Source organism: Euleptes europaea, chromosome 18, assembly GCF_029931775.1.
Source record: "Euleptes europaea isolate rEulEur1 chromosome 18, rEulEur1.hap1, whole genome shotgun sequence".
In the NCBI taxonomy this organism is placed as follows: domain Eukaryota; kingdom Metazoa; phylum Chordata; class Lepidosauria; order Squamata; family Sphaerodactylidae; genus Euleptes; species Euleptes europaea.
Genome location: NC_079329.1, coordinates 19,440,260 through 19,455,836, shown reverse-complemented (window position 1 = coordinate 19,455,836; position 15,577 = coordinate 19,440,260). Strand labels below are relative to the sequence as shown.

General features: G+C 39.4%; 3 protein-coding genes across 3 annotated transcripts; all 3 read left to right on the top strand.

Annotated features, from left to right (window-relative positions):
- Positions 1–256: 256 nt before the first annotated feature.
- LOC130490764 (olfactory receptor 6B1-like) lies at positions 257–1,258 on the top strand. Its single transcript, XM_056864571.1, has one exon. It carries the CDS (start codon positions 269–271, stop codon positions 1,256–1,258), a length of 990 nt encoding a protein of 329 aa, XP_056720549.1. The 5' UTR covers positions 257–268.
- Positions 1,259–6,545: 5,287 nt separating this feature from the next.
- Positions 6,546–7,562, top strand: LOC130490763 (olfactory receptor 6B1-like). The gene has a single exon (XM_056864570.1). The coding sequence runs from the start codon at positions 6,573–6,575 to the stop codon at positions 7,560–7,562; it is 990 nt and encodes a 329-aa protein (XP_056720548.1). The 5' UTR covers positions 6,546–6,572.
- Positions 7,563–13,616: 6,054 nt separating this feature from the next.
- On the top strand, positions 13,617–14,582 carry LOC130490762 (olfactory receptor 10A7-like). Its single transcript, XM_056864568.1, has one exon. It carries the CDS (start codon positions 13,617–13,619, stop codon positions 14,580–14,582), a length of 966 nt encoding a protein of 321 aa, XP_056720546.1.
- The last annotated feature ends 995 nt before the right edge of the window (positions 14,583–15,577 follow it).

Below are 15,577 nucleotides of genomic sequence, written 5' to 3'. Positions count from 1 at the left end.
AATAGCAAACTAATATCCCTTTCACGTTTACCCCAGAAGTGACAGCGATACCCTAGCATATCCCTAAAAACTCTATGGAAACCATAGAGTTTTTAGAGGAATGTCCCACCAGTGGTGGCGGGGGGGGGGGGGGGAAGGAGACAGACCTGGCAACCCTAGCTGCTAATGACATTTCAGTATCTTTGGAATTATGTAAGATATTATTCACTTAATTCAAACAATGTGCTTTGTTTGGCAGAACCTATGTAGTAATTGGATCAAACAACGCATGGCAAAGAAAGACATGTACAACCAGACAAGAGTCACAGAATTTGTCCTTATAGGATTCAAGACTCTTCCAGAAAAGCAGCATCTCCTCTTCGGTGTGTTTTTCACAATTTACCTGGTAACGATGGTTGGAAACATCCTTATAGCTTCAGTAGTTCTCGTTAACCCTCACCTTCACAAGCCAATGTACTTCTTTCTTGGAAACTTATCCTTTTTGGAGACTTGCTACACTTCAACGGTCCTTCCCAGGATTTTGGCTAGCTTTATAAGTGACTATCATGAAATTTCTTTTAATGGATGTTTCATCCAGTTCTATTTCTTTGCTTTTTTGGCTGGAGCTGAGAGCTATCTTTTGTCTGCAATGTCTTATGATCGATACGTAGCTATATGCAAACCACTCCATTATGTTACCCTCATGAATAACAAGTTATGTGTTCGATTGTCTGTTGCTTCATGGATGATTGGCATTGTGGCTAGTATGTTTACAACAACATTTGCTTCCCAGCTGAACTATTGTGGCCCCAATGAAATAGACCACTTTTTCTGTGATTTTGCACCACTGTTAATGCTCTCCTGCAGTGACACTCAGGAGACAGAAATCGTGATGACCATCTTGGGTTCTGCATGCACAATGCCACCATTATTATTCACACTGGCCTCATATGGGTGCATTATCGTTACCATTTTAAGAATACCTTCAAACAGTGGCAGGAGCAAAGCCTTTTCTACTTGTTCTTCTCATCTTATCGTGGTCTCCATTTTCTATGGAACCCTCATCATTGTGTACATATTACCAAAGTCCGAGGAGCTGAGGGCTCTGAACAAAGTCTTCTCTGTTTTCTACACAATCCTGACTCCCATGATCAATCCCTTCATATACAGCCTGAGAAACAGAGAATTTAAAGAGGCCCTTAGAAAAGCCATGAACAAACTAGTGTCCTACAGTAGAGTTCATAGAATCCAACTTCAGTGCACAATGACTCACATGTGAATAACAGGCTGCAAACCATAGAACCCACTGAAGCTATAGAAGCAATTTGCAATTGGAAATGGAATAAGCAATTTGCAGTTGGCAATTTCCTTTGGGAAAGCTGTGAAAGTGTTGATTGTGATTTTTGGATAAAGAATTTCTATTGAAAACAATCACTGAAAATGTTGGAGATAGCTAGTAGCCCACTCACAGAAAAGAGGAGCATGCCCTTGGCATAATTTGATAATGAAAAATGAAATCACCTTTTTCAGTCAAAATTTATAAGCTGCTACTCAAATATGATACAGAGACTGAACAAGTCAAACCACGTATGGTTAAATGGATGCAGAATGTTGGAGAAGAGATAACGATGTAACAATGGGAGCAACTGTGGACTAAAGTGATTAAATTTACAGTCAGCAAGTCTTTCAGAGTAAATTGGTATAAAGTGTTTTTTCACTGGTATATTACACCAATTGACATCAGAAAAATTAACAAGAACATAACTGGCCATTGTTGGAAATGCAAGGACAAAACTTTCATACATGGTGGTGATGTAAAATGTTGAAAAAAATTTGGTTTGAAATTCATTCTGAAATGCAAAAACAATAAAAAATAAAGATCAAATTTACAAAGATTGTTAAAGTAATGTTGTTAGGAATGTTACCATCAGCATTAGGAAAGCACACAGAAGAACTGTTCAGATTTATGACTACAGCTGCAAGAGTAGTTATCGCTACTAAGTGGAAACAGGAAGAACACCCAAGCATAGAAGATTGGACAGATAAACTAGTGGAATATGTGGTGTTGGTCAGGCTGACGAATTATGTGAATAAAACATCCACCAAAGAATTCAAGAAGAAATGGGAATTATATAATGTCTATGTTGTGTAGATTATGTTAAAGCTGAGTTGAAAAGGCTCTTAATAATTAATAGAAAGAAACTGAATGATGTAGAATCAAGAGTATATTAATATGTTAATATAAGAATAGATGTTATTTAGAATGATTAAATAATGGATAGCCTTATAAGTTTGGTTTAAAGTGCATAATTCATGTGGTGTTATATGTATTGTATATGTTTCATTTGTAGTTGTTTCTGTGTTATTTGTTTCATGTTTCATGTTGAACATTTAATAAATTTTATTTCCCCCCCCCCAAAAAAAAAGGGGGGGAAGGAATGGAATTGACTGGTATGCACACATTCCATAAGATCCTCTGTAGTTCTTTGTTTTGTTCATTTCACATAGAATTGAAAGCAGTTGATCATTCTTTGCTCTATATGCCAACATACAGAAGCTATTTTGTTTTTTGCTGAACTTTAAAAAAAGAACGAAAAGAAACTCAGCCATTGCCTTTATTTATTTATTTAGTTAGTTAGTTAGTTAGTTAGTTAGTTATTGAACTAGGTTTACCCTGCTTTTCTCCCAGACTCAAAGCAGCTTGTCCAAAAAAATGCTGCCCCCCAATAAAACTGAAATAGGATAAATTAACATGACCTTAATACACCCTTGGAATGGGTCATCAGTTGGGACGTGATCATGATGGGTCATGATGATCCCTGGGCTGGCAAGATGGCTTGCATAGGACCATAGGCTGCAAATCATAGAACAAGACAAGAGCCCTTTGGTTCTTTCCCCTCAGGTCACATGAAAGGTCCCTCTAGGGTTGTGCATATCGATAAACCCAAACCAAAAATAAACCTGAAGTTAGCCATTTCAGCAATATTCAGTTTTTGGTTTTACCAGATACCAAAACCCGGGAATAAAGCCAAAGCCGAATAGCCTATCGCCAAATCAGCCAAATAGGTATTCGGCTTTTTTTGGGCTTCGACTTTCCTCAGGCTTTTCTCTATGGGATTTTTTTAATGAGCTCTGGGGGAGGCATTTTTGAGGTTGAGTTCCCTAATTTTCAGGTTACTTTCAAGGGATGCTCCTTGCATGAACTTCAAAGATTGGTGACGATTGGGTCAGAGGGTCCAATTTTATGGGGTCCAGAAGGGGTAGCCCCCCTCCATATTGAAGCATTGTAAACTTTACCATACTTCTCTATGAAGGAGGGGGTGTACCCCCTCTGGACCCCATAAAATTGGACCCCCTGTCCCAAACATTACCAAACTTGGGGGTTCGTGCAAGGAGAGTCCCTTTAAGCTACCCTGAAAATTTGGGAACAAAACCTCAAAAAATGCCCCTGCAGGAGCTTTGAAAATATATCCATTGATTATAATGGACCTGAGTTGTTAGGTAAACCCAGCAATAAGCCGAATAACGATATTTACCGGTATGAGTATTCAGCTTATTCCGGGTTCCCCCCATTCCCCCCCAAAAAATTGGTCCCAAAAACCCAAACCTGAAATTTTCCAAAATGTTTTGTACGACCCTACTCAAGACCCTGTGCCCTTCAAATGTCAATACTAAAGAGGCAAAACTAGAGGGTAGGCCTCTCTGGCAAATAGTCAGACAGATGTTTATGGCTTGAGGGAGTAGCTGTGTTGGTCTGCAGAAGAACAGTGACCTACAATCCTTGCAATAGCAGTTAGTGAACATAACTCTGCCTTGAGGCTCATGATTATCAATGTTACACACTTAGGAAGTCCCAGAATAGCTAAGAGGCATTGAGCCTGTATCCTCTCAATGTTTGTATTTCATCCATCAAGCTAGATAGATACTCCATAAGGTAGTTAAGGCAACACTTTGACCCTGTAAGTATGAATTTCAGCAGGAACAAAATGTCTACCTTTGATATAATTGAATCGAGTAACTGCTCGAGTATGCAGCTTCCATGATCCCCAGAAGAACTTTTTTGAGATGCTCAAAGAGAATATTTCCTTCCTTTTTTCCCTTCCAGATGAAAATCTGGTTGGATCCAACAACAGGGTCTGTATAGTGTGGCTGACACTATATTTTGTGCAGGGTTATGAAATGTGAAAACATTGTTAGAGATTAACAGGTTGTACATAGAGTAAGTATTATAAGGGCAAAAAAATACTTTTCAATGACTTCCAAGCACATTTTTTCCCCTGGCCAAGTTTTCCTTGGGAATGTTGTGTAAATTTACAAAACACCCAGACACAAACTAGTATTTTTACACCTTTAGAAAACAAATGTCCTGGGGGAATACTTTGTTAGCATTTTCTTTTTCCTGTAAGTGTTTCCCCAGATCTTTGTATTGTCTCTGTGAGAGTTCTGAATGCGAATATCAGGTGAATATATAATTCCCTGTGGTAAACATTTCCAGAGATATTGCACCATTGCAGAGGAAAGATAAATAACCACAGGAACATACATTTGCAATGTAATGGTCTTCCAAACAGTTGAGACAGAATGCGGGCAGGTATATCATTACATGAGCTGGAACATCTCTTTATTACCAGGTACATTTGCTGTAATAGAGTGAGATGTATGATAGGATCCATATCTGAGGTTCCTGATATGCTTAAAAAAAAGGTTCAAGGAGTGATGGGGAACATACATGAAGTAAAAAATGTATGTGGATGTGTGCGAGAGGAACAGACAAATGTCTGGAAATGGGAAGTCTGATTGCCGTCATAATTAATGTTGTATTGGCTTTATGGAGCGGTAACGGGATTGTTGAGATATTATGAGAACACTGATGAGGAGAGCTTTTAAGGACTTGTTTAATTAATTAATTAATTAATTAATTTTGTCAATCCTCTACCCCACCCTCCCCAGCCAAGGCCAGGCTCAGAGCGGCTTACACAATAAGAAAAAATAAAGTTATAATAAAACCCCTTAAAAACAACAATCTAAAAGCCCTAAAAAACAAAATCGAAAAACGGAGGTAAAAAATGTCCATTGGCTCCCTTCATGTATCTGTTTCTCTGCTGTATTCCTTATTAGTCATCCAGAAATTGGATCTGCAAAAAATCAAAAGGCACCACCCACCATCCTTCCTTCCTCGTTCCGTGGAACTAGATTCATACAAACTCATGATATTTGTGGCTCTTTGCTAATGTTTGCCCATGCTTTATTTCTTTGCTGAATTTCTGTTGTAGCTTCTTTATTCCACATAATGTGTCAGTTGGACTGGATTTCCAAGACTGATCACCATTGTATATTTGCATCTAAATCTGCATCTAACACTCACCATACAAGAAAAGTATCGTATTCTATCATGTATAGGTACTATAAATTATAGTGGAATTTTTGATACTCTCTAAGTTGTTTCTTAAATTGCCTGACTTAGCACTTGACTGATGAAAAGCATGTCTAATTTATTTCAAAGACTATTGTTCGAATGCCAGGAAATTATGTCATGGATTCAAATTTATAAAGCAGTGCTATAGCTGAACATAACTGAGGATGTTTGATCAAGGTAAACACATCTGTATAAATCAGTGGTTGCTAACATAGTTAATAAATTAGAATTTATTAATACAGTTGATTGACCTGTCCATACATAGTTTATGAATTCTGTGTTAAGTCCAAAGTACCACTCTGATGCATGCTAGTCTATAATTGCAGTTCCTTCTTGCTTGGAGTGTCCTTGACTCTTGTAGACCCAAAGTAGAATTCATACAGTGCTCTTCTGACCCCTAAATCCTATTGGGGGGGATGGCCCATTCACTCACATTATTGAATTCTAGAGACATTATCATCACTTTGATGAGATGTGGATTGAAACTTCTGACAAGATGCCATTAATATCTTCAGTAAAGAGTAATATCTTCAGTAAATCTTCAGTAAATCTTGATTATAGCTGTTTTTCCATCCCAACTCCCATCAACTGGCTAATAAAATTACATTATTTGGTTATACAGTGCAACAAAATTAGCAATTCTTTACTAAATTTATATAAATCATTTTTATTGTGTTGTTGTTATGGCTATTGACCTGGGTATACACACATCAAAGAGCATGAATAATTTCTCTGATCTGCTTTCACAAATACACTAGAAAGAGTACACACCCTACACAATTTACTTGGTCAGTCTGGACATTGATTTGGGCTGCTAATAGGATTGCCAGGTGATTGTTAAAGGAGTAAAATTGCCTGCCAATTAGAAGACCTGCCTGCCAGTGGGGGAGGTGGGCCAGCTGAAGAGGGACTTATCTGTCTGCCCACAGCAGTGATGAAATAATGTCCCTTCTGGGTTTACCCTGGAAGTGATAGGGACACTCTAGCATGTCCTTAAAAACTCTATGGAGATCACAGATTTTTTGAAGGAATGTCCTGCCGGTGGCAAGGGGGATCTGGTAACTCTAACTGCTAATGAAATTTAAGTATCTTTGGAACTTTGTAAGATATGAGTCACTGAATTCTAACAATGTGGTTTATTTGGCAGAAGCTATGTAGTCATTGGATCAAACAACTCATGGCAAAGACAGATATGTACAACCACACAAGAGTCACAGAATTTGTCCTTACAGGATTCAAGACTCTTCCAGAAAAGCAGTATCTCCTCTTCGGTGTGTTTTTCGCAATTTACCTGGTAACAATGGCTGGAAACATCCTCATAGTTTCAGTTGTTCTGTCTAACCCTTACCTTCACAAGCCAATGTACTTCTTTCTGGGCTACTTAGCCTTTTTAGAGACTTGCTACACTTCAACAATCCTTCCCAGGATTTTGGCCAGCTTTATAAGTGACTATCATGGAATTTCTTTTAAGGGATGTTTCATCCAGTTCTATTGTTTTTCTTTTTTGGCTGCAACTGAGAGCTATCTCTTGTCTGCAATGTCTTATGATCGATACGTCGCTATATGCAAACCACTCTATTATGCAACCCTCATGAATAACAAGTTGTGTGTTCAATTGTCCCTTGCTTCATGGATAATTGGCATTGTGGCTAGTATGTTTACAACATTCTTGCTTTCCCAGCTGAACTATTGTGGCCCCAATGAAATTGACCATTTCTTCTGTGATTATGCTCCATTGTTAATGCTCTCCTGCAGTGACACCCAGGAGGCAGAAGTGGTGATGACCGTCTTGGGTTCTGCGTGCACCATGCCACCATTGGTGTTCACACTGGCCTCATATGGGTGCATTATCACTACCATTTTAAGAATACCCTCAAACAGTGGCAGGAGCAAAGCCTTTTCTACTTGTTCTTCTCATCTTATCGTGGTCTCCATTTTCTATGGAACCCTCATCATTGTGTACATATTACCAAAGTCCGAGGAGCTGAGGGCTCTGAACAAAGTCTTCTCTGTTTTCTACACAATCCTGACTCCCATGATCAATCCCTTCATATACAGCCTGAGAAACAGAGAATTTAAAGAGGCCCTTAGAAAAGCCATGAGCAAACTAGTGGCCTACAGTAGAGTTCATAGAATCCAACTTCAGTGCACAATGACTCACATGTGAATAACAGGCTGCAAACCACAGGACCTACTAAATGAATAGTAGCAAATTCCTGGATAACCTCTCCCAGTGGTTTCGTGTAGATAATAAATAACCCAGTGGGAGATAACCCAGTGGGACCCCATAGCATAAATATCATGGGCCAAGCAGCAGTCCTCCAGCAGTACTTTCTGGAATTGGTTGGTCAAGTAAGAGTGGAATTACTGAATCATAATGTCCCCTACTCTCAACCTAGCCATCCTCTCCAGAAGTCATTTTCACTTACATTATTTGCTGGCCTCCCCATCCTCCCACAACCTGATTTGGGGGCCCACTGTTGACCAGGCCTGTCTAGTGGCTGCGAATGGAAGGAAATGCCATCTTGTTTTAATGTAAAATGAAGAATGAGTTTTAAAGTATGTTTTAATGTATGTTTTAACTAATGTTTTATGATCATGTTGTGACCCGCTCTGAGCCCAGCTTGCCAAGAATCAGGGCGGGATAGAAATGCAATAAACAAACAAACAAACAAACAAATAAGGATGCTATGGTTGATGGTACTGAAAGCCACTGAGAAGTCCAGGAGAATCAACAAGGATGCCCTCCCCCATCACTCATCAGGCAAGGGACTTCAGTAAGGGCAATCAAGGATGTTTCTCTCCCAACGCCATCTTGAATCCAGATTGAAATAGGTCTAGATAATCCATCTCTTTCAAGACCGCCTGACACTATGCAGTTACCACCCACTCAAGCACCTTGTCCAAGAATGGAATATAAGCCACTGGGTGGTAGTTGATTAGGCCATTTGGGTCCAAGGTTGTCTTCTTCAGGAGGGGGTCTCACAACTACCCCTTTCAAAGTGCTTGGAACTGCACCCCCTTGCAGAGAGGCATTTATTACCTCCTGGACTCAGTCAACCAACCCAACCTCATATGACACTGTTAGGACTGAGGGGCGAGGGGCAAGGGGCAAGATTAAATGTGGTGGGCCACACACTTTGAAGCACCTTCTCCACTTTAGCAAGCCTCACCAACTGAAAGGCATCCATACAATTAAGACCATATCATTTCATGATGGAACTTCTAGAAGATACTGTCAAAATTTCAAGGACAGGTGTGTTCCTATACCCAAGTAAAATATTATTTAAGGAAAATACAGCTGTAGGTTGTTACAGTTCTTTGCTCCCCCCATCCCCAGATCCACATCTTTCTTCCCCCCAAGACACTCTGGCTTTCAAATGTCAATACTAAAGAGGCAAAACTAGAGGGTGGATCTCTGCGGCCAATAGTCAGACAGATATTTATGGCTTGAGGGGGTAGCTGTGTTGGTCTGCAGAAGAACAGTGACCTGCAATCCTTGCAATAGCTGTTAGTGAACATACCTCTGCCTTGTGGCTCATAATAACCACTGTTACAGGTTTAGAAAGTCCCAGAATATCTAAGAGGAATTGAGCCTGTATCCTCTCAATGTTTGTATTTCATCCATCAAGCTAGATAGATACTCCATAAGGTAGTTGAGGCAACACTTTGACCCTGTAAGTATGAATTTCAGCAGGAACAAAATGTCTACAATTGAATAACTGCTCTAATATGAAGCTTCTATGATCCCCAGCAGAACTTTTTTGAGGTGGTCATAGAGAATCCTTTCCCCCCCTTTCAGATGAAAATCTGGTTGGATCCAACCACAGCGTCTGTTTAATGTGGCTGCCACTATATGTAGTGCAGGGTTGTGAAACATGAAAGCATTGTTAGAGATTATCAGGTTGTACATTATGGGCTAATTCCCATCTGAAAATACTATTCTCTGTAAGTTCTTTTCTTGTTTTCCCCTTTATTTTTATTTATTTTTAAACGCTGATTATCAGAAATATCAAGGGAGATATTCCCCCTTGCTCCGTAGAGCACAAATATTAAATCCATAAGGTATTGCTCTTCAGTTTATTGCACACAGAACACAGGTCTTGTTTCTGACATATTATCCATCTTGGACTCTGGAAGAAATGTCTAACAGAAGCCACTTGCGAATGTATGCATTTCTGTGCTGGTGTCTGGGTAAAAAATATTACCAAAGGTAAGAGCGCTGTTTTTTATTGCTGTTTTAAGTATCTGTGGAGTACTAAAACATGGCCCTGGCTGGACCAGGAGTTCAGTTACGGAATGAATTGCATGACAAATTTAGTGCTCATATTCAAAAGGGAGATAAAAAACAGTTCCTTTACTGTTTGTTTCTTATTCCAACTACTGCTTGAAAGATTATTTTTAAAAAGGAGAATTATTTTCCTCCATTATCTTCTGGAATACAGGGAGCATGAGATTTGCCATCCATGCATCCTAAGGCTAAACTCTGGTATCCGAGCTGCTGGCTGGCTAATACAGATGACATGCTCTTTGTTCATCACTCTTTCCCTCTTATTCCCTTGCAGCTGTCATTGTCTTTTTAGCCAGTGTGGTGTAGTGGTTAAGAGCAGCAGACTCTAATCTGGAAAACCAGGTTTGATTCCCCACTCCTCCACATGAGCGGTGAACTCTAATCTGGAGAACCCCGTTTGTTTCCCCGCTCCTACACATGAAGCCTTCTGGGTGACCATGGACTAGTCACTCTCAGAACTCTCTCAGCCCCACTAACCTCATAATGTGTCTGTTGTGGGGAGGAGAAGGGAAGTTATAAGCTGCTTTGAGACTATTTAAAAAGGTCAAGAAAAAGCAGGGTATAAAAACCAACTCTTCTTCTTCTTGTTGTTGTTCTCCTCCTCCTCCTCCTCCTGTTTTAATAACAATATTCAGCAATATCCAAGCTCAACAAATTCAGTCATGAAAACAAAGGACAACACAATTACATTTCAATTCTAAAAACCTTTCCTGGGAGTAAGCCCCAATGCATAGACCTGAGTTAGATTCTGAGTAGACCTACTTTTAGGATTGCTCCCTTACTACAAAATGTGATTAACAATCTAAACCAATGATCCCAGGCTGAAATCCTGGTTTGGTGCCAACTACCAAACCCTGGTTTGTTGGACTGTCTCTATTTTGCTGTGTCTTGTAACTAGGATTTGCTCTAACCACTATCAGAAGCCACCATTTATCATTCCATTCATCACAATGGTTCAGTGTGGCTGATAAAATTCTAAATAAATCTTACATGTTGGGCTCTTTATTTATGCTTTGCTTCAAAAATTGACCCCACAAATTACGTTGTTTTGACTTTCTATAGGTGCTGTATATCACAAACAAAATGTGGCGGAATCAAACAACTGTTTCTGAATTTATACTCCTGGGACTTGGAGTCGATCTCCCAAATTTGCAAATGATTCTCTTCCTGCTGTTCTTTGTAATCTACCTGGTAACTATGGCTGGAAATCTCCTCATTATTGTGCTAGTTGTGGCTGAGAAACACCTTCACACCCCCATGTACTTCTTCCTGGGAAATCTCTCCTTCCTGGAAATCTGCTGCAGCTCTACCATCCTGCCTAAGATGTTGTCAAACCTCTTGACTGGGGAAAAAGGGATACCTGTCAAAGCCTGTCTCATACAATTTTCTATCTATGCTTGCCTGGGAGGTACTGAATGCTACCTCCTCTCCATGATGTCATATGACAGGTATTTAGCAATATGTAAACCACTCCATTATGCTACACTTATGAATGGAAGGTTGAGCTTCCAGCTAGCAGTTGTGTCTTGGGTCAGTGGAATTTTGGTCAGCATAAGCTTGACTTTGAATATATCCTGGTTGTCCTTCTGTGGTCCTAATGAAATTGATCACTATTTTTGTGATGTTATTCCTGACATAAGATTTATCTCATGCAGTGACACATATGTCGTGGAACTCACATCCTTGGCATTTGCTTGTGTTTTCACTCTGCCTCCCTTTCTTTTCACTGTATCATCTTACGGTTTCATCGTGGTTGCTATCCTCAGAATTCCATCCACCACTGGAAGGCAAAAGGCCTTCACCACTTGTTCCTCTCACCTTTCTGTTGTTGCCTTGTATTATGGGACTTTGATGCTCGTCTATCTGCTCCCAAGATCCAGAAACCTAAGACACATCAAGAAAACCTTTTCTCTATCCTATACTATCCTGACTCCAATGCTTAACCCCCTTATATACAGCCTAAGAAACAAAGAGGTAAAGGTAGCCATGAGTAAAGTTTTCAGGAAATCACTGTCCTTCTTGAGCATTCAAAGACTGGGCTTTCTGAAATTAAAAGGGGACAATCCATGTTAAACGAGTACACTAGTTATGGCACACCTCCTGATTTGGAGTCTGCTAGCTTTTCAAATTGTAAAAGAGGGAAGAACGGCTCCTTTTGACCATTTAAAGCTATGATGGGAAACATGGGAATATGTAAAAACTATGAAGGAGAGGGACTGCAGTGAGGAGGGGAGTCAAGTGAGATCAAGCAGAAAACCTGGTATGATCCTAATGGAACTTTTGACACGGAGCTTCTTACAAAGACTTCTTAAAAGGAAACGAGTTCTGGTGACGGAAAGTTTTACTGTTTACATTGTGAAATATAAGCTTATGTTTTATGTATCTTGGTCTTTAGTACTTTTATGATTAGGTTCTATAGAAAAAAAGATAGCATTGTATTTACAAATATTCATAGCACCCTATAGTATTTGTTATTGTAATGATGATTGGTGAGTGTTACTTTTTGAATGCAACTTTGAGTGTAAATTAAAACAGAAAGTTAACATATAATCAACTCACATTAACAATAAAAATGGTGTGTAATTAAAATCATCTTTACTCAAGACAATTTTTCTCCTTTTGTTCTCTCAAATCAACCTTCATATTGAGTCAAATCCCTTGTCTTCTTACCATCACCACCACCACCACCACCACTACTACTACTACTACTTGGACTTACTTCCAAAGGAGGAAGTCTGCTTCCATCAGAGAAATGCTTCCTTTGCTGGAGGAAAGTTCCTCATTGAAAGGAAGTTAGTCATTGGATCCAACCCACAGAGAACACTAACAAGTATACTTAACAGTCTCTAGTAAATTCCACCTTACATTTTACTTGCAAAAATGCATACTCCTAACTGCTTTGGGAATGTCATTTGGCCTAAATAAAAATAGTTTTGTGGCCGCTTAAAGAATACTTTTTTTATTCTAATGTAAACTTTTGTGGAAGTGGGTTCTAGTCCCCATGGTTTATGCTAGAAAAAAAAAACTTGTATGTCTTTAAGGTGTGATATGGCTCCTGTTTATTTTTTGTTGCAAAAAAATGAACACTGCTAGCCCATGGGAATTGTGTGCATGATGACTTAAATTCCCTTTGAAAAAGCACATTGGTTCTATGTGACTCCCCCTTCTCTGCATATTACAATATTAATTACAAGAAACATCAAGGGAAATTTTCTTGCTTTGTGCGGAACATAAATATCTAGCAGAGAACCAAGAATTATCCCATAATAGACTTTGCCATGCATACACCAGAACTCTGTGGAAGATATGGGGTTAGTTTAAGAATTCTCTATCAACAATAGCAGGGAAAAAAATACTCTGGAAAAAAACTGTTGTTTAATCATTCAGCCATAAAACGGTAAGGAGAAATTATTCAAGTTGGGGGATGTGTGGACAAAGCATGCGATTGGGGGGAATCCAGCCAGCTTTTTTATTGCAGAAAAAGATCACCCAAAAAGTCTATGCTAAAGATTCTGGGATCAGATATGTGGGATAGGAATTGTGGTGATTAAGAAAACTGGGCAAGATGGTGAAAACAAAACTGGCTGGATACCACTCAGTATCTCTGGGAAGTCCCTGAGATGAGGAAACAAGCTATGCATTAAATCCAGTAACAGATTCAGGATTGCTATGACTTGTTTGAGCAAGAGTATAACATTTCAACATTTTCTTCTTGACCTTTTCTTCTTGACCTCATGATTGTTTGCAACTGAAAACAATGTGACCCATTTCTTTTTAAAATTCTTTGCTGATAGAAAGGGACTTTGGGCAAAGATGCTCTTTTCATTCTCACAATACTAGATGACACCTGTCTCAAACTACTGCCCACTATGCACCTCCATTTTTACTCCAGTTGTTACAAGATCTGTTTTACTTTCTATAGATGGACCCATGGCAGAGAATGTATGGCCAAACCAGACAACTGTTTCTGAATTCATACTCTTGGGATTTGGAGATCTTCCAGAGCTGCAGATTCCTCTCTTCCTGCTATTTTTAGTGATCTACTTGTTAACCATGACTGGCAATCTTCTAATTGTTGTGTTAGTTGTGGCTGATAGACACCTTCACACTCCCATGTACTTCTTCCTGGGGAATCTGTCCTTCCTGGAATCCTTCTGTAGCTCCACAGTTCTGCCTAAGATGTTGTCAAACCTATTGACTGGGGAAAAAATGATCTCTTTCAACTCTTGTTTCATACAGTTTTTCATCTTTGCTTGCCTGGGAGGTACTGAATGCTACCTCCTCTCCATGATGTCTTATGACAGGTATTTAGCAATATGTAAACCACTTCATTATGCTGTTCTAATGAATGGCAGGTTGAGTTTCCAATTAGCAGCTGTGTCTTGGGTGAGTGGAGTTTTGGTCAGCACCAGTTTGACTTTGAAAATATCCTGGTTATCCTTCTGTGGTCCCAATGAAATTGATCACTATTTTTGTGATGTGATTCCTGACATAAGGTCTCTCTCATGTAGTGACACAACTTCATTTGAACTGTCAGCATTCATATTTACTTGTGTATTCACTCTGCCTCCCTTTCTCCTCACCCTGTCCTCTTACATCTCAATCATTGTTTCTATCCTCAGAATCTCATCCACCACTGGAAGGCAAAAGGCTTTTTCCACCTGTTCCTCTCACCTCACAGTGGTTGCCTTGTATTATGGAACACTGATGCTGGTCTATTTGCTTCCGAGATCCAAGAATCTAAGGGATGTGAAGAAAGTTTTTTCCCTCTTCTATACAGTGTTGACCCCTATGGTCAATCCCCTCATATACAGCCTACGAAATGTTGAAGTGAAAGAGGCTTTGAGAAGGAGGTTTAGAGCCTTTTCAACCTATCTTTCCAGCTCCCTTTTTTGAAATGAAAATTGTATACTGCAGTCCTACACAGAGATGCCAGTCCAAGATACTTGATTTCAATGGGTTAAGTCTGGAGTAACTGCATAATGTTGCACTTATAGTAAATTACTGCTTATGCAAATCTTTGTGTGTAAGGGGTGGCTGCTTAAAAGTGGGGTTGGAATAAGAGACTGATCCTAACATCATTTGGTTGTCACAGTTATATAGAGTCATAGTAATATATGTGAATCCGTATCAATGGTTGGCCACTGTATGAACATACTGCTGGACTTGATGGATCTGATTCAGCATGGCTTTTCTTATGTTCTTAATGAGGATGTTTTAAGATATCCATTGAACCTCCCCTTTTGCTCCTCTGTACTCGTTTATGAATAGCATGCAGGATCAGCTTCAATGCATCTTGGTACAAGTGCATACTTACATTGGGAAGCAATAAATTAAGAGTTCCCTGGAAATACCAGCATCCACTGGGCATCCTGGTGCAAAAATGGCACTGTTTTCTGACTTTGTAATCCACCCTTATGGCGATGTTTGTTATATGTTGTGTACTGGTCCTTTTGCTTTGTTAAATTTTTTAATCTGCCTTGCATCTCAGTGGGAAAGGGAGACTACAAAGTGAATCAGTCAGTCAGTCAAGAAATAGCTCTGCAAGTTGATTCATCGCCCTTTTGTTGTTGTTGTCCCCTTTTTCAACAGGGGACAAGTTGGCTGGATTGAGCGCATGGCTTCAAACAACTCTAATATACAGAGCAATTACACTATGAGCTTTCCACTCATGCAAGGCAGTGGGTTGATTTAATTAAGTTGCTGTTCCTTATTGTAGCCTTCCATAAAGGTAACAGTAAATGTAGTTCCCTGTGCAAGCACCAGGTCATTATTGACCCATGGGGTGACATTACATCCTGATGTTTATTAGGCAGACTACGTTTACGGGATGTATATTTCTCAAAGCGTGTTTCTCACAATTTTTCATTTTTACTTGTGCAGGAGGTACT